The 20,928-nt window shown below is 41.6% G+C and overlaps 2 protein-coding genes across 5 annotated transcripts in view; one reads left to right on the top strand and one right to left on the bottom strand.

The window, feature by feature from the left end:
- The window catches only part of LOC147614222 (transcription factor bHLH140-like), a 54,704-nt gene extending 39,557 nt beyond the window's left edge, over positions 1-15,147 (bottom strand). For 2 of the 4 annotated variants that reach the window (XR_015263093.1, XM_086780769.1), the window contains exon 1: positions 14,896-15,034. Coding sequence is in view for 1 of the 4 variants with exons in the window: in XM_086780768.1 (XP_086636894.1) it covers positions 14,896-15,019 (124 nt within the window). In the remaining 3 variants the exon portion in view is untranslated. Of the gene's footprint in view, positions 1-14,895 lie in introns of all 4 variants that reach the window. The other 2 variants (XR_015263092.1, XM_086780768.1) reach the window with 2 other exon arrangements.
- LOC147614223 (uncharacterized) lies at positions 8,554-13,325 on the top strand. The gene is made up of 3 exons (XM_086780340.1): positions 8,554-9,326; positions 10,265-10,446; positions 13,195-13,325. The coding sequence occupies exons 1-3, from the start codon at positions 8,554-8,556 to the stop codon at positions 13,323-13,325; spliced, it is 1,086 nt and encodes a 361-aa protein (XP_086636466.1).
- Positions 15,148-20,928: the final 5,781 nt, after the last annotated feature.

Genomic DNA, 20,928 nt, shown 5'->3' with positions numbered 1-20,928 from the left:
GTAGGTCATTCTCAGGCATAGCAAGTCAGCCAGTCAGTCTAAGTCCCTTAACCCACTTAAAGAGACGCATTCATGCATATACAGTCAGTAGAAACTTTAGGGTTTGCATCAGAAAGCATGCTGCACATTGCACATCATTCATGCATAGCATTTAGACCATTGCAGGAACCCTAGATATCATCTAGTATTTATCAGGATATTGACTAGGATTTTTGTGGCATTTTTCCCATCATTTATGCATTTATGTTGGACATGAGCTGTCGGCCAGCTCAGTAGCCAGCCGACTGGCTCTTGTGGCCATATACATAGATCTGTAGCATATTCATTCATTCATTCCATCATATTCAGCAAGGAGCATTCACGCGCATCATATTTCAGCCTTGCATCCACTTCAGTCCCATGCGTTTTGGAGAAGCGTGTCATCCTACAGCTACAAGAGCATCAACGCTTGTGCATTCAGCCCTCCATCAGCAAACGCAGCAGTTCTCAGCATTCAACCATCAGTGAACCTTGCGTTTTCTGCATCCATGCAGTTTTCAACATTCATCCATTCATCGTTTTGCTCTAGCCACTTCGTGAAGGTAAAACGCAGCATTCATACTCGGTCTAGAACAGTCCCAAACAGCCCCTCTCTCAGCCCTAGCTTTGCATCCCTCCCTCATTCCATTGGCAAGAGTGCATAGGCTCGAGATTGGACATCTTTGGTGCTTCTACAACAGTGTACAGTTCAGCCCAACACTTGGTCTTTAGAGGTCTTGTGTTTGGCTTATCGTCAGTCACACTGTCAGTCTCTTTAAAGATAATAAAGCAAATACTATCTCGATAACGGGATAGGGGGCCCTTCAGTGGGGAATTCGGGACCCCATACGGTGTACAGTTCTCATCTCTCTCTCATATCTCTTTAAAGTTTGAAGTCATTAAAGTGGATTGCTAAACGCGCGAAACTCAAGATACAGAAGACAGTGTGAGCATTTGTGTGACACGATCCTCCAATACGAAGACGATTTAGCAGTTAATCAGTTATTCATCAATTTACTACTCATTTTCCATTAGCTAGGATCACAGATCCTCATGATAGAGTCCACGTAGCGGCTCCCCATCTCACTGGTGACGCAGTCACTTGGTGGCAACATTGGTCTAATCTTTATACAGACCAGACCACAGGTGTCACAACTTTTAGCTGGGATACATTTGTCCATGACCTGAAAACCAGATTCCTCCCGCCCCAGTACATGACCGGTTTGGCAAATGAGTTCTATGGACTCAGATAGAACGGATCCCCAATGCTTCAGTTTTCCAGCAAGGTTATTACTTTAGCACAGCAGTTAGAGCTATCTGCACAGGCCAAGATGGAGCAATTCATTCGTGGATTGGTTCCTAAAATTCGGTTCACAGTTCGTAATTTTGAACCCAGTACATATGACCGGGCTTTGACTCTCGCTCAGAATGAAGAAATGAAGATGAACGGAGGCAAGCCCAAGCAGTCATCCCAGTCTAGTGCCAAACCCCAGCAGCAGCAATCCGCTGCACAGCCAAGGAAAGGTAATGCATCTTCTAAAGATGCTAAGAAAGACGACATTAATAGCTCCAGTTCAGGGAGTAAGAAAGATAAAGAATCTAAACCTAAGAAAACCCCCGATGAAAAGGCTAAAGCAGGCATTACTAGAGGTTATCTTCCTCCAGAGGAGCAAAAGAAGTGTCAATCAGAAAACAAACGTTTTTTCTGTCACATTATAGGGCATGGTAAGAAGGATTGCCACAAATGGCAAGCGGAACAAGCCGCTAAAGCCCCTTCTGCCACAGTTGCCACAGCCTCCCCAGCTCCTCCAGCCCTACCTACTACCACCAATGCGGTTCAACTTTTACCTTCTATGCATCCTATGCCATCCGTGGTATTTGATGCTAAGCAGGAGAGCGATGCTGCACTAAAAAGTCTCATCCGAGCTTATGGCTCTGCCAAGGGCCGACAGTTTGTAGTCCTTTTCGATATGGGTAGTTCTGAGGACGCCATCTCTCCCAAGTTGGCTAACAAAATGAGCTACACATTAGTTCCATATCATCTGGATGTGGACGGGTTTACACTTGGTCTCCGCACCCACATTTCTCAGAAGGCACAGCAATTTGCCTTTGAAGTTCAAAAGGCCTCATTCCAACGAGATTTCATCGTCTCGTCTCTTTTGGGGTGTGACATGATCTTAGGAATCCAGTGGTTTCGTCAGTATGAACCTGTTCCCAATTGGGGACAAGACACTTTATTATCTCTAAAGGTTTTCTTGAGCCTGTCATGATTCGGGGAGATAGGAGCATTCTTGGCATTCCTATGATTTCTCATCTCTAGGCCAAACGAGCTATTCACAAAGGGAGCAGAAGGAGCATTGATTTACGCTCAGACAGCTTCTATCTCATCGATAACCGCTGTCTCATCTTCTTGAGTCCCTCAGTTGGCAGATCTCCTTTCTCATTCAGACATTTTTAAGGATGATCTCTCGCCCAGTCTCCCACCCTCTCGCCCCAAGGACCATCATATTGATTTGGTCCATGGATCAGATCCTCCTAGCAGGTTTCCCTATCGTCTTTCCAAGACTTTAGAGAGCGAGTTAGAAAAACAGTTATCTGAGCTTCTCCAAGCCGGATTCATTCGGCCTTCTTCCTCACCATTTGTTGCACCCATCCTATTTGTCCAAAAGAAGGACAAGTCTGCACGCCTTTGTGTAGACTACAGGGCATTAAATAAACTCACCATTAAGAATAAGTTTCCTATGCCAAGGATTGAGTACATTTCGGAGTGTTTAGACGGTGCTAAATTTTTCACTAAGATAGACCTCAAGAGTGGTTACCATCAAGTCTGCATTTTTGAAGCTGACATTCCAAAAACAGCTTTCCGGACAGAGCATGCTCACTATGAGTTCGTAGTCATGCCTTTTGGGCTTACAAATGCACCCGCAACCTTCAATAAGATGATGTCTAGGATTTTCACACTCCACATTGGGAAGTGTGTTTTCATATTCCTTGATGACATACTAGTCTTCTCAGCCACTGCAGAGCAGCATGAGAAAGATGTGGAGAAAGTCTTGCAACTTTTGCGAGATAATGAGCTCTACATGAACGCCAAAAAGTCTGTCTTTGGTGTTAAGGAAGTTCAGTATTTGGGCTATGTCATCGGTTCCGATGGGATTAGACTGGATCCATCAAAGGTTCAGGAAATCTTAGATTGGAACATTCCTAAGACCACCCAAGAAATCCGCTCATTCGTAGGTCTTTGTCAGGCCTATAGTATCCATGTCCATCAATTTTCCAACCTCGCAGCACCTCTTACTGACTTGCACAAAGGGATGAAGACTCGCAAGCTCAGTTACAGGCAAGGCACTTGATGCATTCCGTGCACTCCAGAAAGCCACCTCAGAAGTGCCTGTATTAAAATTAACATCTTGGGACGAACCTTTCGAGGTCATTACCGATGCAAGCAATGTAGCCATAGGTGCAATTCTCCAACAGGACAATAGCCCCGTGGCATACTACAGTAGAAAGTTGGATGTCGCCGAAAAGAATTATTCAATATATGACAAAGAGCTTTTGGGTGTGATCACAGTGCTCAAACATTGGAAGCCTTTTCTTTATGGATAAGTCTTCACAGTAAAAATAGACCACCAAGCACTTAAGTGGCTTCAAACCATGCCAAGTGCCCAGTGGAGTGATCGGCAAGCCAGGTGGAGTCAACTCTTCCAACAGTTTGGAGGAATGATTGAATATATCCTTGGTAAACATAACCCAGTAGGCAGATACTCTTAGTCGAAAGGCCAGCATCCAGGCAGTCCAAGAATCTACCATTCTCGAAATAGTACAGAAGATACAGCAAGTACAAATGTTGGTACAGCATGTACAGTGACTAGTACAGCAGGTACAATGGCTGATACAGCAAGTACAGAAGCTGGTACAGCTGATACAATGGTTGGTATAGTAGGTACAAAAACTGGTACAACAAGTACAATGGCTAGAAATCATAATAAATGATTAAATACCCTTGCCTTCAGTATTTCTTCGTGATGATGGAAGCCTCCAAAACAGTCCCCAACAGCCGGTATTCTTCATGGGCAGCCTTCAAGAGAGAAAATGAAATGAAATGCAATGTTATATTAACGTCTTCAAAAGGCCAAAGTGACCTATGAGACCAAAGTTACAACCATGGGACATCTGATACACTGTCTGGAAAAGAAAAGAAAGAACTGAAGGTAAGTATCTAGCCCCACAATACATCAATAGAGAGAGAAAGAGAGTAGCCATCATTAGGGCAGCCTGTAACGGTGGTAGAGGCTAGTGTGCAGCAACAGAGCCTCCATTAATGAAGAGAGAGGACTCCAATTTATAGATTTGGGTCTCCCATGAGCTAAAATGGCAAGAGAAGGCTACAATGACAAGTGGAGAGCCACACAATAGCTGAAGTGACAAGTGTGAGGCCACTTGTCTCACTTTGATCCATTTTCTAACAAGTGTCAGGCCACTTATCTCACTTTGGTCCACTTTCTTGCCACATGTCCCAATCTAAGAGATGGGTCCTTCCATAAACTTTATCGCTAAAAATATCCCAACTGGTAGACATTCTGTCATAGGCACTTTGTCAACTCTTGGTATCTGCTCAATTCCAGATGTAATGATGCGAACAGAATTTCCCATCGGAGTCGGGCCAAAAATAGCAACTCTCCTAAATTTTAGGAGTGTGGTCCTTTGTATTCTAGGATAATCCCCCATTCCCAAAGCTTATACTTTCCAAATATTTAGACATCCTGGAGTCCACCAGACCCCTTTCATACTGGGAAATGTCCATGCTGATGACATCCTCCCCAGCTTCTTAAAAGTTGTCCGCAACTTTATATTCAAGATATAATCATGTCCCATCAAGTGGGCGAGACGAGACAGTCTCAAAAATCCAATATAACTGAAGAATCCATGTCCCAAAGAAATAGGTAAGACTAAATAAGTCTCCATAATACCAATATCAAAATCATGTCCCAAAATAAATGGGCGAGAATTCCATGAAAGATATGCTAGACAGAGGCACAAGAGCCAATTGTGTCTCAATCACCAATATCAATGAGATAATCATATGCCAATGAAAATCACGACCCAGGTGCTAAGACACATAAATAAGTGCAATGCGCAAGAAACTAGTGTCTCGCACAAAAACATGTGCGCACACAAACTGGTGCCATTCAAGAGCACAAACCGTGGTGACAGAAAAGCTGGTTCTCCATAGTTCTGGTAATCCTTTCTCCCAATCCCAACAATTCCCATGTTTTCCCATACAATACCAACTCTGATCAACAAGCATGGTGTGGAAACAATGAAACACTCACTCCACAATCGCAACACGAATCCATATGTACAGTGGAGTTCATTGAATTGCCCTCTCACAACCCCAACATGAATCCACATGCATGGTGAGATGAACAATGAACCTCTTGGCCTCTGTATGGGGAGTTAGTGATTCTAATATGGCATAAAGATAAATAAATCCATGTCCCAAATAAATGGGCGAGACAAAACACTCCCATAAGTCCAGATATCATAATCATGTCCCAAGTAAATGGGCGAGACAAAATAAGTCTCCTACCAACAAGACATCGGTCCACATGACCCTTGGCATAGACATAAGTCCCGTGCCAACCAGGCGTCATGTCCACTTTACCACTTGCACTCCGTGTTGGTACTCTCATCACACACCTTGGATGAGAGGTGGGCTCAAGTAACAAGATAAAACAATCACTCGCAGGCATAGATATCATGGTGTTCCATAAGCATTTCTGCTACACATAGTTTATAGGCATTTCGGCCACCAATAGTTTGTAGGCATTTCGGCCACCAACTCACACTACCCTCTCAAGTGCCCATGTTCCCTTCCATCTGCTCTCTATTGTTCCACCCAGACATGGTAGAAACAATCTTTAAGAGAGCACGTAGGACAAGAGAACACTACACACGGCATGTTGTGCTCGACACTACCCTCTGAAGTGCCCATGTTCCCTTCCATCTGCTCTCTATTGTTCCACCCACACATGGTAGAAACAATCTTCAAGAGAGTACGTAGGACAAGAGAACACTACACAAGGTATGTGAACCATGAGTTTCATAAGTCCAATGCATCCCGAATAAAGGGAGCCAAAAAGAATAATCCATAAACCTGAGGATAGATCCAAATCCCTAGAAAAGAAGTCCAGGAATCCATAGACCTGTATACCATAACTCTTACCACATACTCCGTGCTAACCACACACCTTGGAGTAGAGGTGGACTTTATCCATAAAAGCATCATATCCATGAGATATCCAAAGATTTCTTCTCTATAAACTCGGACAGATTCGTCCATAGAAATTGCTTGTGAAGCCCAATATCTATATAAATCTCGTCCAAGAAAGAAATCTCCATAGATATAATCCATGCCAATAAGAGGCTGGCCAGCAGTCTCGAGGCCCACGAGGATAGCTCCGTGGCGGTATGGGACGTCACGGGGTAGAGATTGGTCGGTACGTCTTGCTAGTTAGCTCAGCTCGTGGCTCGATAGGGACAGCCAAGACTTGTCGGTTTGCCCACGACTATCAAGGTTGGGTGGTGAGTCAGGCCTGCACCCCCTTCACGTTATTTGGCTTTGTTTTGCAGATTTCGAGTCTTGTATTAGGCGCGTTCTACGAGGAGATCCTTGGGGATTTGACACATTTGGTTTGTGAGAGTTGTCATACCCATGCTGTAGACATGGTGGATCACACATACTCTTGCCGAGAGCGTGTACAGGCTAGTGGTGGTATGGAACACCAAGGCTGATTGGCATGGATATGTGGGAGTAAGTCCTACACTCTTCTATGTTTATGCTAACCTTGTGTTTAGCATGTGTTTGAGGGTTAATCCTTGGGAAGTCTTACATACCAAACTCTAATGCACCCTAAAGAAAGAACACAACCAAGAACAAGACTCCCTAGAAGACCTACATCAAATCTGTATCCATCAGTATTGCTCGGCACTAGTATATCTAGACCACCATCATGTGCAACATACTCCAAGTAATACATCCGCTAATACACCGAAGCAAAGACTGCTGCTATTTTCAGTGTGCTGTCTCCAAAAAATATGTGCACTGTGAAGACACACCCACTGATGTATCCTCCCAAGGAGAGGACAAATCCAGTGGCATGTCCTAACATCACACCCTAAAGATACTCCACCCAATGCAAATGACAAGTGAGAAAAGTCCCTCTATACAAGCCTTGAAATTGAAGCAAATGCCACTAAGGCCAAAGATTCTTCACCTAATGCAAGCGACAAAGACTCTCCCTCAAAGACCTAGCTAGAAACGTCCTCTATGTGAGCCTATAGCATGAGGCAATGAAAGCACCCTAGGTGTGTGCTCAACCCGAGAAATGAAAAAGCGGAGACGCACACACATGAATCTTCTTCACTTATCCTTCAATTAATGGAGGAAGACCCCCCCCCTCCCTTTTTACCTTGGGTAGCCTAACATGCTTGCATAAAAGCAAGCATAAAGAGAACACCACGTGGCTACCCAAGGAGACGTTGATAAAGCTAATCATGCTATAAATATAAAAAAACAGACGCTGATAAAGCTAAGCACTCTGTAAAAACAGACGCTGCCAGACACTAATTAGCCTTTCCGACCTTCTTCATCGATGAAGCCAACGCACTGGCAAGCTGGAGAGACGAGCAGGACCGGGAAACACTACTACGGTGGTCAAGATTTCTAAGCAGCAATGTGCTGCTAATGTGGTTCTTGCATCGTCTAAAAATTTCTTCATGGAATGGCTCTGTGCTAAACCTGCCTTTGCAGGCCATATGGTGGACAGTGCTATTGTTGCCCACCTAACAGAGGCAAAGCAAAGGCGTTTCGTCGGCGGGTTCTCTCAAACGTAATGCAAGAGAAAAAGCAAGTGTTTGCCCAACTCGATGCCAACTGTGACGGAAAGATTTCTGCCTATGAGCTGGGTGCTGTGCTACGGTCACTAGGCAATGAGACTACACGGGAGGAGGCGGTGCTGATGGTGGATGAAGTGGACGCCAACGGGGATGCTTCATCGATCTGCAAGAATTTGTAGACCTCAACACGTGCTATGTCACCAGGTGGTGAACTTTTGCAATTGCTTTCCTTGTATTTACCTAAGTAAATACATATATTTTCTTTTTCTTTTTGTTCTTTAGTTCCTGTTGATTTCTACCCTCAGATATCTCTTGGATCAAGCTTCGACATTGCATGACCAGAGAAGGTGGACCATTGGGACTTCGTGCGACTGATGGTTTACTTGAACCTTGGGACCCTGAAATCCCAGAAGATTGGGCACTGAAGACTTGACGAACAGTGGACCAGGACAGTGTACTTGGCCACTGAGAATGGTGCAGGACAATGTGCCTGGCCATAAATGTAGATACACATTTGTGAATGTCCATGAAATGAAAAAGTCACTGTATCATGACCACATTACGTTTTCTAATGTGGTCACGAAAGAGAATGTTGGTCAGGAACAAGAGGATTTATTTCATGCGTAGCTCCTGAGCATGGTTGGTACCTTTGAACAGCTGGTGAAGAATCCCAGGATGAAGAGATATTTGCAGTCAAGGACAGGGGATTCCCAGGCTGAATCATCTCAGCATGCAGTTGAGAGGGCACAGGAACAAGTGCCAAGGATGCCACAGCATGTAGAGCAGACACCAGCAGTGGCAGCTAATCCAGTGCAGCATGTTACACAAGCACAGGATCAGGCAGTTAATGGTCAGGGCAGTAATGCACAAATGGTTCTGCCGACCATTCCTCCTTTGGTTGCTGCCCAACCCGGTTATTTTGGTGGTGGGTCTATTTTCCAGGCCATGGCTAGACCGCCCACAGCTTTGCCAGGTTTGATGCCAAGAGTGTCACCAGGGCTGATGCCTACAGAATATGTGAACCCTCTTTATGCCAACATAGGTGTGCAGCCTGGACTTCAGACACATTTCAGTCCAGTTTTGATGCCTGCAGCACCTGTTAGTGTGGCTGAATTTTCTCAGCCAAGTGGACAAAGGGCAGCAAGGACTGGTGCAGAGAAAGTGCAGAAGGATTTACCATTCTTACAACCGCCAGTCTGTAATTACTTGATCCCCAAGAGCAGTAAGCAAAAGGATTACAAAGAAGGCGGTCAAGCAGTGAAGTTTGAGACTTTCAGTGGGATGCAGGACAAATTGAAAGCGCTGACTTTCATTCAGCAGTTTGATGCAACATTCACTGGAGGCAACTTCAAAGAGTCTTCTAAGGTGCGGAAGGCTGCTACTTTCTTGAAAGCTAACGCATTGCAGTGGTGGACCTCACTATTGATGCAAGGACAAGCACCTGCTACATGGGTCCAATTCAAGCAGCAGTTCTCTTTTGCATGGCTGACAAACACTTTTAAAGTGGATGTGATGACAGCATGGCACAAACTGGATGCAGCTAATTGTGCAAATCTGGAAGAGTACAATAAGAAGTTTTGGGATACACTCTTGCCAGTAACTTCTTACAGGACAGTGCCATTGTCAGAGCAAATAGAGAAGTACTGCTGTGGTTTGCCCAAAGAGATCACGGATTACTGCATTAAGACCAACGTTTCCAACATGACTCAACTAATTGAGAATGCAAACATGGCTAATGCACTGCTTCAGGGAGGTTCAGGTGGTTTTAAGAGCACAGTGAAGAAGGAACCTCAAGGCAAAGGACAGAAGAGGCCACTGTATGGCAAGTCATTTGAAGAGAGAAAGGCATTGATGCAAGCTGGGAAACGTTTCATCTGTGAACAGAAAGGGCATATGGCTGCAAAATGTCCACAACAGCCAGCAAAAGATGCGGAGGATAAAGAAGGGCCACCCAAGAAGAAGACAATGCCGAGTGCAGGATTGGTCCTGACATCGTTGGTGACCAGCCATGTGATGATGCGACAGAATTGTGCAGAGCATGGGGTAAAATCAGAGATGCTACAGTGCTGATCTTCTTCGACCCTGGTGCTCGAGCTAACTTTATTTCACCGGCATTGGCAGCCAAGTTGGGAATTCGTGCTGAAGAGATGGGTCCAGTTGGACAGGCTGATTTGGCATGCCTTGGGCATTCAGTTCCTGTCACTCCTATACTTGGCAAACTTCGCATGCATATACAGAGTTATGTGGACACAGAGGAGTTTCATATCATGCCCTTGGAAGGATGTGATGTCCTCTTGGGAATTCCATGGTCTCATAGGAAACATGCAGTGTTGGATGCTTTCAACAGGAAAATCACAATTGTACATAGGGACAAGACTCATGTTCTGGATGTGAAGCTGAAAGCAGAGTCTGTCCCAGTTATTTCTGCTTCTGCCATAACTTCAGTAATGAAAAATCATCTTTCTCCGTACTTGGTTTTTGCAAAGCAAGTGAACGAAGTTGAAACTGATTTGTCTGCACTAGACGAAGGTAGAAAAGCTTTCCTGTTAGACACTACAGTGACATGATCTGCTTTTTGAACCTGAATTTTGAATGACCTGTACACTTGTATCATATGTTTGGCAATGTACAGTTCTGACATTTGTTGTCAATAAATGAATGAATGGACTTTCAGTGCTTTGAAGTTGTATTTGTTACACTTCAATGAATGATTATACGTGTTGTGACACTAATAGTGCGGGGACACGTGCTATCGCCCTGTGTTGCATCCGGTAACATGTATATTGAAAGGCTCGACTTGCGATGGCACTAATGGTAGTGGGGAATTCCTATCATCGCCCTGTGTCATCCGTTAGCAAGTGATACATGCGATGGCATTAATAACATGGGGAATCTTGTTATCGTCCTATGTCATCCGTTAGCATGTGTGGTATGCAATCGAGGTCGCTTGCTTCTTTCAAGAGGGGGGTATGTCACCAGGTGGTGAACTTTTGCAGTTGCTTTCCTTGTATATACCTAAGTAAATACATATATTTTCTTTTTCTTTTTGTTCTTTAGTTGCTGTTGATTTCTACCCTCAGATATCTCTTGGATCAAGCTTCCACATTGCATGACCAGAGAAGGTGGACCATTGGGACTTCGTGCAACTGATGGTTTACTTGAGCCTTGGGACCCTGAAATCCCAAAAGATTGGGCACTGAAGACTTGACGAACAGTGGACCAGGACAGTGTACTTGGCCACTGAGAATGGTGCAGGACAGTGTGCCTGGCCATAAATGTAGATACACATTTGTGAATGTCCATGAAATGAAAAAGTCACTGTATCATGACCACATTACGTTTTCTGATATGGTCACGAAAGAGAATGTTGGTCAGATGACCTGAAGGAATGCTTTGGGCATATCTCCTAAATTTTAGGAAAACTGCTATTTTTGGACAGTCATCAAATTTGAAATCTCTTCGCGTCAATCTCTCCCGAATGTTGCAAGGATCAATAATCACCAAAGGACTGATGTCAAAATGTTAGCAGATTGGGAGATTTTTAGACCGAAGGCTGGAAGGGAAAACGAGCTGCATGACTGTCATGTGGCAGCTTTTAGGCCAGTTTCTAAGTACAGGAGGCTGGGCGCCTGATTATCTTCCCCCTGGGCTCATTTTTGTGAGGAGCAGGTGGATTGTTGCAGGATTAAGAGCTATTGGAGCTTCCCCTTCCCTGTTCTCTATGCACTAAGGGTTGAGCTTGCTCCCCACAGCCTCTCTTAACCTATATTCAGCTATGGAAATGCCCCTCTAGTGGGCTACTCTCATGAATTATGTACAGCTGTGTGGGGAATATGCTTTTTGGCTGAGGAAAGAGCCTCCTTTGACAGGAACAGGAGCAGCTAACTGCTGCTCCAAAGCAGGAACAGGTGAGGGTAGTTACCTCACCACGCAGGTGTCCAATTCAGCACTAAATCAGTGCTGTTTTTGGACTGTTCAGGGGTTGTTCCAAGGCCTAGTTGATGCCAGATTGCAGAGGGACCTTGCTAGGGTCTACCAAGACAGTGTGGTGGTTGTACAGAGCTGAAAAGTCTGTACAGAAAATACAGCAAGCTGAAATTCACTGTTTTGGCTTATTTGAGTGGTAGAAGGCCAAGGAAGAGGACCAGGGACTTGGGATTTTGTTCAGGGAAGGTTTATGTACCGAAATGCTACCAAAATTTCCTTAGAACAGGGGTTTCTTGGCTGTGAATTGCTCTTGTAACTACAGATACCATACCCTTGTAATTTCCCTTGAATTAATTGATAAATAAATAAATACCGAATGGGGCGCCGGACTTCGGGGCCAATCTGGTGTTGAGCGAGGGAGCGAGAATTTTGTTTGTGTGTGTGTCATAAAGTCCAGGTATTTAATTGAAAGAATTACTGCGTTATGTGTCCATAGCCCGGTTTCATGCTACTTGCACATGAACGACGAGATGGCTAGCCAGGACGAGCTCACGGCTGCCTTCAACATCTTTGGCCTCATCACCGCCGAAGAGCTCCACAAGTTCCTCACCAATCTTGGAGCCCATCATAGCAACTTTGACGACTGCAAACGTATGATCCGTAGCGTAGATAGCAAAGGGGCCGGTCACGTGGACTTCGATGACTTCAAGCTCATGATGAGTCGCGCATGATTCTCCGCGAGCCCTTAACCCCACCCATCATCTCATGTACATATCATTCTTTAACTTGGGTAGCCTAAGATGCTTGCACAAAAGCAAGCATAAAGAGAAGACCATGTGGCTACCCAAGGCTTAAAAAAGTGTGTTACCCAAGTTTTTTTAAAAAAGTGTAAGAGATAGGGAGAGAGAAGCGACGGTATGTTGTGGCCGTGCAGCAAGAGCCAGCAAAGAGCATGCACTATATGCAGCAAGCAAGGGAAGCAAAAGCAAGCAGCCTAGAAAAGGAGGACAAAAAGCTTAGTGGCAAGAGACACCTACCGTGGTGTAGGCCAGGCCAAAGACCAATGGCCAAACAACAAAGCGGTGGAGCAAAGCAAAGGCATAGGGACAGCTGAGAGAGACAAATTTACGATAAAATTGCTAGACAAGGGTTGTTTGGAAATGATATGGTGCTTGGTAGGACTGTGCTTGATATGTATGCCAAGCGTGGTGCTCTTGCTAAAGCACCACACTTGGCAATGTTGTACATATCTTGCCCTCTTTAGGCTTAGCTATTTGATCAAGCTGCCTCGATAACCACTTGCAAGAGAAGATTTGCCTACATCTTAATTTTGTTTCTAATTTTTTGCAGATTACGAGTTTGCTTCCAAGATCGAAGATAACTCCTACGCATCAACTGGTTATAGCTCTACATTAATCGATGACCATGAAACAATATCACACGAGACTCATCGCATCATCAACTTCAAGATCGTAGACTGACAAAGGTATTCCTATTTTTATCTCTTTTATATTCGAACAAACTAATGGCCACTTTCAACATTGAAGGTGTATCTTTGGTCCACTTTTGATACGGAGAGTGTTATTTGGGAAACGGGAGAAGGGCACATTCCCTTATGCTTATAAAATTTTGGGGAGGACTATGCCAACTCCCTGCCATACTTTATGTATGTTTTTTTTTTCTCACTCACACAAATAAGCATGAAATTCGTATGACTTGAACAATGACATGTAACTTAGATTCAGATGTGCTAACCAATTTGTAATTATCCTTTTTGCGAGGTACTTCAAGATCTCCATCGATCACAAGCATAGGCGTGCAACGGACGTGCCTCTGGCACCCTTTCCAAGTATGTTTATAGATTCATGTTCATTCAATCAATTCAAGATATTTATAAGTAAAACTGCACGGTTGTATATTTGTCAATTTTGAACTTTGCCTTTGAGATATGTCAATCAAAACCGCCAAACATTTGCTTTAGGTAATATGGCAAACCGAAACTTGTGCAGGCGGATAAGACTACCCAAGCATCCTAGTTTCCTTTCTTGTAGATTATGTCTCTGTGAGGATTGTAATCTGATCTTCAAGATGCATCTAGGTTTCAAGGGAAAAAAAAGGTCTTCCGCATTATTAAAGGTTAGGGCTGGATCTTCACTCCTGATGAGTGCCAGTTGATGGATCATGGCTCTACTGCTGAGCTGCGGGCTGAAGAGGAGAATGAAGGGGCTACCTCACCTTAGCCACTGGTTGACCTATCAGCCAGCAGCTAGAGGTTTAATATGTGAAAGAAACCCACTTGCACTTTCTTTGAGGCTTTTCACATGGCTTACACCTGAATAGAGCTGACTCTAAACTACTAATGGCTGTCCAAAAAACAGGCCCAAACCTGCACCACTTTTTCTATGCTGATTTTCCTCTAAATCTGGTGCTTAACTTCCATCTTCTCTTGTTCTCATGGTCACATGTGTCCGGCATACTAACCGTCTAGAGTCACCGTCTCAGCACTATTTCCACATATCGTTTCCTTATCTCCTCTCGAGATTTTCCCTGCAATTATCTTCAATAGGATCTCAATTTTCTGCAAATTTCCTCTATCTCCTGCAAATTATGATCAACCCCAAGTTTCTCCTCTATTTCTCTCAACTTCTTCCCTTATTTCAATTTACTTAATTTAGAATTTTGTGTTTCATGTATATTGTACAATGCGTTTCCGATCCATGCAACTGGGCACCATCACAGGCGTGCATCCTAATCTCACCATCACGTAGGGACCTTGTCCGGATATTGATTAGGGTTTACAATGGTCTGTTTCTCAACCATGAGTCGTAGCAGGTGCATCATATATGAAGCGCGATGCACAAAGCTTCTTTTTTTAAGAGAGATTAATCTGTGCAGGTGCCACGATTCGACTGCAATAGGGTGCTCTCTCTCTCTCTCTCTCTCTCTCTCTCTCTCACACACAAGCACAAAAATCAGTAAACATTTCTCCAGGTCAAATATACAACTGCTGCAGAAACCCTATTAAAACACAGGCAAAGGCCAAGAGATCACCTGTGCTTTTTGGGCCGTTGGGTATGGCAGGGTGAGAGAATTTGAGCCAGTGCTCCGGATTTTTCCGTTGGCAGAGGTGACCGTATCTGCACTCGGTCTTCAAGGGAAAATCACCCATAATCATGTTTGCACAGGCCCATCAAAGGGACTTACACACATATATATATATGCTTTTTGGGCTTGAAATTTTATATTAAAGGTTGTAAAATTAGGGTGGTACAATGAATTAAATGGTTTAATCCATTTTAAAGGAGGGAATATTTTTGGAGCAATGCTTTAATAAAAATAGGATATTTAAATATAGGAGATAATTTTTTCAAAAAAATTATATCAACTTTAAGTGTCAAATTACTAAAGCATCAAATTGAAGCCTCAAATGTGTATGTATGCATGTCGATTGAGTGCATATTAAACGAGATTGTCTTTTGTTCACGCTAATGGCTCCTTATGCTGCCAAAATTCCTAGCTACTCAAGAGAAGCTATGATTTCAACTAGAATGGAGGAGTAGACAATATATGTTTTCAACTAGAATGCCAAGACGTATGGATATCATATCTACTCAAGACAAGCTATGATTCCACCTAGAATGCATGAGTAGCCGGGATGTACAAACACCAAAGTGTGCTTGCTATTGTAAATCTATGTGTATCCAAAAGCCCATCCTCATGGTCGTTACCATTTATAACTCAAGTATGACATTAATTGTTCAAAGCCAATGAATTTGCAGCAATAACACAAGCATTTATAGAATTTAATGTGTATGCTAGAATGTGACGAGAGAAACATTGAGTCCTATGATGTAAATGAGTGCACTAATTTCAAATGATACCTAACACTATCGTGCAATGCAATGTGGACTATGCATACTATGTTACACACACTTATTTCAAAGTATTGGTAATTTTGAATGTACATGTTGCACTTGTCAAAAACTTTGTGGATGCTTGTGAGGCATTGTCCATGTAATTATAACGAATAATGATCATATGCTCTAATCACATAATGATAGAGAATGCTCTAATCACATCATGATCATATGTGATTAGTAATGATAGAGAATGCTCTAATCACATCATGATCATATGCTCTAATCACATAATGATAGAGAATGCTCTAATCACATAATGATCATATGCTCTAATCACATAATGATAGAGAATGCTCTCAACAAACACTTGCATTAAAAAAAGATATATGTTAAAAATATTGTCAACATACAAAAGTTAAGTGCTCTCTTTCATGAATAAAAAGACTCTACATTGTTTATGGTAAAGATTTGGCATAATCTCCCTTACGTTTATAAATATAGGTGAATGTGCCCTTCCCTTGATGAAAGAAACACTTTTATTGTTGAAAGGGTAGAAAATGGGCTCTTCTTCAATGTCACATAATAGGGAATGCCATTACTTACATTGTGCTTGGTTCGAATTGGTGAACGCGCCCTTCCCTTATTTAGAGAAGCACTTTTACTATTAAAAGTGTAGAGAATGGGTTCTTTTTCAGTGCCACATAACACAAAATGATTGTGCTTGGGTCAAATTGGCTAGCTTTTATATCGCTTACTTTTGAATCTTTAAAACAACAAAGTAATTGTTATGACTCGAAATCTTATTGTCGTACTCTTATTGTCATGCTAGGTTAAACTTTTACACTATTACATACACCTATAATCTAGCGCAACATCAAAGATTACTTAGAAATTGGCTATGTAAGAATTTAGGTATACAATAAAAATGAGAAAAAAGCTTCACTGTGTAATGCTTATAATTTTTCTAACACTAATATGTGCATGTCTTATATAAGCAAACTCTACTTCTACACCAATCTTTGTGTGATGTACCCCACGGATGACATCCAAATAGCAATCCATGAACCTACCTATATGTTACTTTCACATGCTTCCACAAATAAACAACACATATGCATCACATAAATACAGTGCTACCCAAATAGTAATTTCAAAACATGGATTCAAACAACATGCATCATATTCCTATCCTAAATAGTGTAAATCATTGCAAGCTTGACGAGACATCACAGCTCTCTAGTCGAAACTTTGAGCAAGTTGAATTCTTCCAACATCATATATCTTGGCAAGGTCTTCTCAAGATTTATCCCTTTATAGTTTCTCGGGGTGATTCCATATTTTCTTTAGGATAGAGTCTTTCACGTACAATGAGGGTTTTTCTAAGGTCATCTACTTACTTCTCTTAGCTGAATTCCATCATCTTGATGTTGAGATCTTTAAGAGTATTATGGTCATTCCTTAGTGCACACTTATGCACATAAGGTTAGAAGTCTCATCATGTTGATGTGCACATTTATGCACATAAGGTTAGGAGTCTTCTTTTACTCAGAAAACTCCAAAATATATTAACCAATTCCAAATTCACACTTTTCTTTTTATTGGGGTTTTGTTATGTCACATTATATGTGGATATACTAGGAAGCTAATCCACCCTAGGCATGTGATCATGGTAGCAGGGGAACATGCTCTAGTGGGGCAAGGGTTAGGTCTAACCTTGGGTTGACATTAAGGTCAAGCAACCAAGGGTCACACATGGAAATGGAGAGTCAAGAGTCACTTAAGTGCTCTCCTGTATAATAGGGGCATGGGGCATTCTCAAGGGATGTTCTCTTATGTAGAGCATTTTATCTACTCTCTTGCCATTTCAAGCTAGAGCTATGTGCTGCTGGATTGAATTCTTACCTCTTGGTGGTATGGGACACACGGGTTGGGTATATGGTGCTTCATTGTATTGATGTGTGCACCCTTGGACTCGAGGGTGGCTAGGTGGATGAGTACATGCCTTGTTTATGCATAGTGATTAGCTAGGGAGATCTTTAGGGTTTTAACAGTGGTATCAGAGCGGTCTCTAGTTAATTTTTGATGTTTTTTCTCCTCTTAATTTTCTCTCATTATTCTAAAATTTCAGCATTTTTAAAGTAAATTTTAAAATTTACTAAGCAAAAAAGGTTATTTTTGGTTTCTTTTGGTGGCCTATGTGTTGGGAACATCAATATGGCGGTCGGAACGTGGTGCTTCTTGACTTGGATGAACGTATCGACGTTGGAGAAAAATTTCGTGAGTGGAAATGCTATTTTCTCTATTTTTATGGTTAAAATAAGCATTTTATGGATTTTTTACCAAAATACTGCACATGTTATTGTGGGTATTTTTTGGTAGAGAGGATTCCCTAAATTTTCCTAATTATTTAGGAAATTTTAAGAGCATTTTTTAGTAAAAAATACATTTTGCGGGTTTCCCGCAGGCATGCCATCAAATTTCTGCCAATTTTTTGCTGAATTTTAGTAGGGGCAGCATGTTGATGCATTGGGTTCTCTCTCATGTGTGCGGCATTTTTTCCATCTCTCTAATCTGAATTTTCCTTCATTTTCTCTCTCTCGCGTGTGAACACCTCTTAGGTGGAAAGAATTGATTAATGCTAATCATAATTAGAGATTAATTATGATTAGTGTATAATCAAAATTATGCCATAATCTTCCTGTTTAAGAGAGAAGAGATGGTGGAGAAGGGAGTTGAATTGGAGAAAGAGGAGTAGAAGAGGGTAGTGGAAGCTTCCCTTCTTCTCCCTCACGATCGGTGCACAAAGGGGGGAGGTTTTTTTTCCATGGCGGCCGGGCACAGCGCCCCCTCCCTCTCCATGATTCTTCAAAATTTTTTTAAAAAAAAACTTTATAAGCTTTTAATTAAAACTTTTTTTAAAAAAGAGAAAAAAAACTTTATCCTCATGTTTTTTTAAAGAGAAATTTCTCTTGAACCTTTTGGCCTTTGGGGTCCTAATTTCTTTTGACCTTTCAAATTCTGGAGTTGTGTGTCTCTTCATTTTCCGCAACCCTTGGTTGTCTGCATTCTGGGGTGACCGTTCGAGTTCTGAAATTTTTTATCCGTTCGTATTCTAATGCGTTAAGGGTATAATAAAAATTTCAAAAAAATCTGAAAATTCGTGGAAAATTAGACAAAGGTTTTTTCTAATTTTTGGAATATCCGGGTTTGTTGATTGGCACGTGGTGTGTATGTTCAAGCACCTGTGACTATTCAAATTCTTTAAAAAAAACTATTTTTGCCTAAAAAATTAGTAATTCCATTAAAATTATAGATTTTAATTGGAATTGAGGATTATCGGGTGAAATTGAAAATTTTCATGATCGATGGGATTCTTGGGGTAATCTTTTTTTATAATTATCAAACTTGGAAAATTTCTAGAAATTATTTTAGAAATCCTAGAAATTGGTATTCTGAAATATCAATTGTATTTTGGCAAATTTTATTGCTTAAATTTTTTGAAAAATTTTAGATTTAGAGTGCCATAAGATAGAATTTGGCGGATTTCAAAATTAGCAAATTTTGAGGCCCTAGAAAAATAGAAAATTTTAGGAAAAAATCCTGATAATTTTTTTTCTCAAGAATTTAATATTTTTGGGAGTTATTTAGTGTTGAAATACGTTTTTTACGTGCTGACATTAGATAAACGCGGGTTATTTGCATATAATTAATTCGAGTGTACCTCGTATTTGTATTTATTTCCGTTTGGATTAATTCTAGACGATGTTTTCATGTTTTTTTATCGTTGTTTAGCCACGAAATGCTAATTCAAGTATTTTTTTCTTATGTGCAGTCAATTCTAGCAAATTGATTTGCTAGATCATTTTGGTCAAGGGTGGTCGAGAAGTGTAAATTGTGATTTTCGGAGAACATTATTACCATGGCTCATATTGACTTTTCAGTCAATGATAATGTCGATGAGATGAGTGATCATCCCAACTCACGTAGGGAAGATCTTAAATTCCAAGTTGAAGAAGAGGACATTGTTGAAAAGAGTGAATTTATGGAAGTGACAGAGCATCTGGAAGCAACTATTGCCAAGTTCCATGATAAGATGAAGTCACTAAAGATGCAGATCTTGACTCTGTAAATAGGCTCTTTTAGCGGTGTCTCCTGTTCTTACCAAAACGGTTGCTCCATTTTTTGCACCAAAGGTGTACGACGGTGAGAAAAAGGAGAAGACTCAGGAATGTGTAGATGCCTGGCTTAATAGGTGGACTTCACACTTTCCCTTTCATCCATTCACACTGATGCACAAAAGCTACAAATGCACAGGGGTTATTGAAGGGGAAGGCATTAACTTGGTGGAAGGATCTTAAAGAAGATTCCATTCCTACCACTTGGCAAAGTTATGAGGAAGCTAAGTTCTAAAAAGAGTTTGTCCAACCAGAGGATGACTTCGAAATAATTGCCAAGCTTGTAAAAAATAGCATGGGAAATCAATCTTTTGACAATTATGTGTAAAAGTTTAGAAAATTGGCTGCCAAAGCCAAGTCTGATGATCATACCTTGTGTGGGATTTTCATCAATGGTCTAGCTCGTACTTACGAGGTAAAAAAATGCAAGGTCAGGTTTTTCATAAGACTATGGTCGGTGCCAACACTTCAAAACCATCGTCTAATGAAAAGAAATCCACGTTCACTTTTTCAAATAGTGGACAAAAAAGAAAGTTGGTTTTCACACCAAAACCAAAAAATTCTGACAACGCCAGTAAGAAGCATAAATTTGTGTGAGTAGGGATAATATCACATGTTTCAAATGTAAGGAAAAGGTACACACAAAAAAAATTTATCCTTTGAATGGAGCTACAGCACCTGGACAAAAGGCGACACAGAAGAAGTTTATACCAAAGAAATCTATGCACATTACAAAACTTCAAGGTAAATTTTCTAAAGTCAATATTACGCATCTTGAAGGAAGCTAATGTTCAAACTGTACTTTTTCAGTAAATAGATTTTTGGTCCAAACGAATTATTTCGTGTATATGGATCAATAAATGGATATCAGGTTCATATTTTGTTTGATCCTAGTAGTACTCACAATTTTATTGACAACGTTGTGGTACAGAGGATGAAGTTGGAAACCACACATAATGATCACATGTACAAGGTCAGGATGGCTGGAGGACAAGTCCAATTCTAGGACACGAAGGTGTTAAAACTACCATTAGATATCTAGTTATACT

The sequence above is a fragment of the Cibotium barometz genome, chromosome 42 (assembly GCF_041138505.1).
Source record: "Cibotium barometz isolate CiBa-2024 chromosome 42, ASM4113850v1, whole genome shotgun sequence".
Lineage (NCBI taxonomy): Eukaryota > Viridiplantae > Streptophyta > Polypodiopsida > Cyatheales > Cibotiaceae > Cibotium > Cibotium barometz.
The sequence above is the reverse complement of the archived record's forward strand: the minus strand, read 5'-3'. Positions and strand labels throughout refer to the sequence as shown.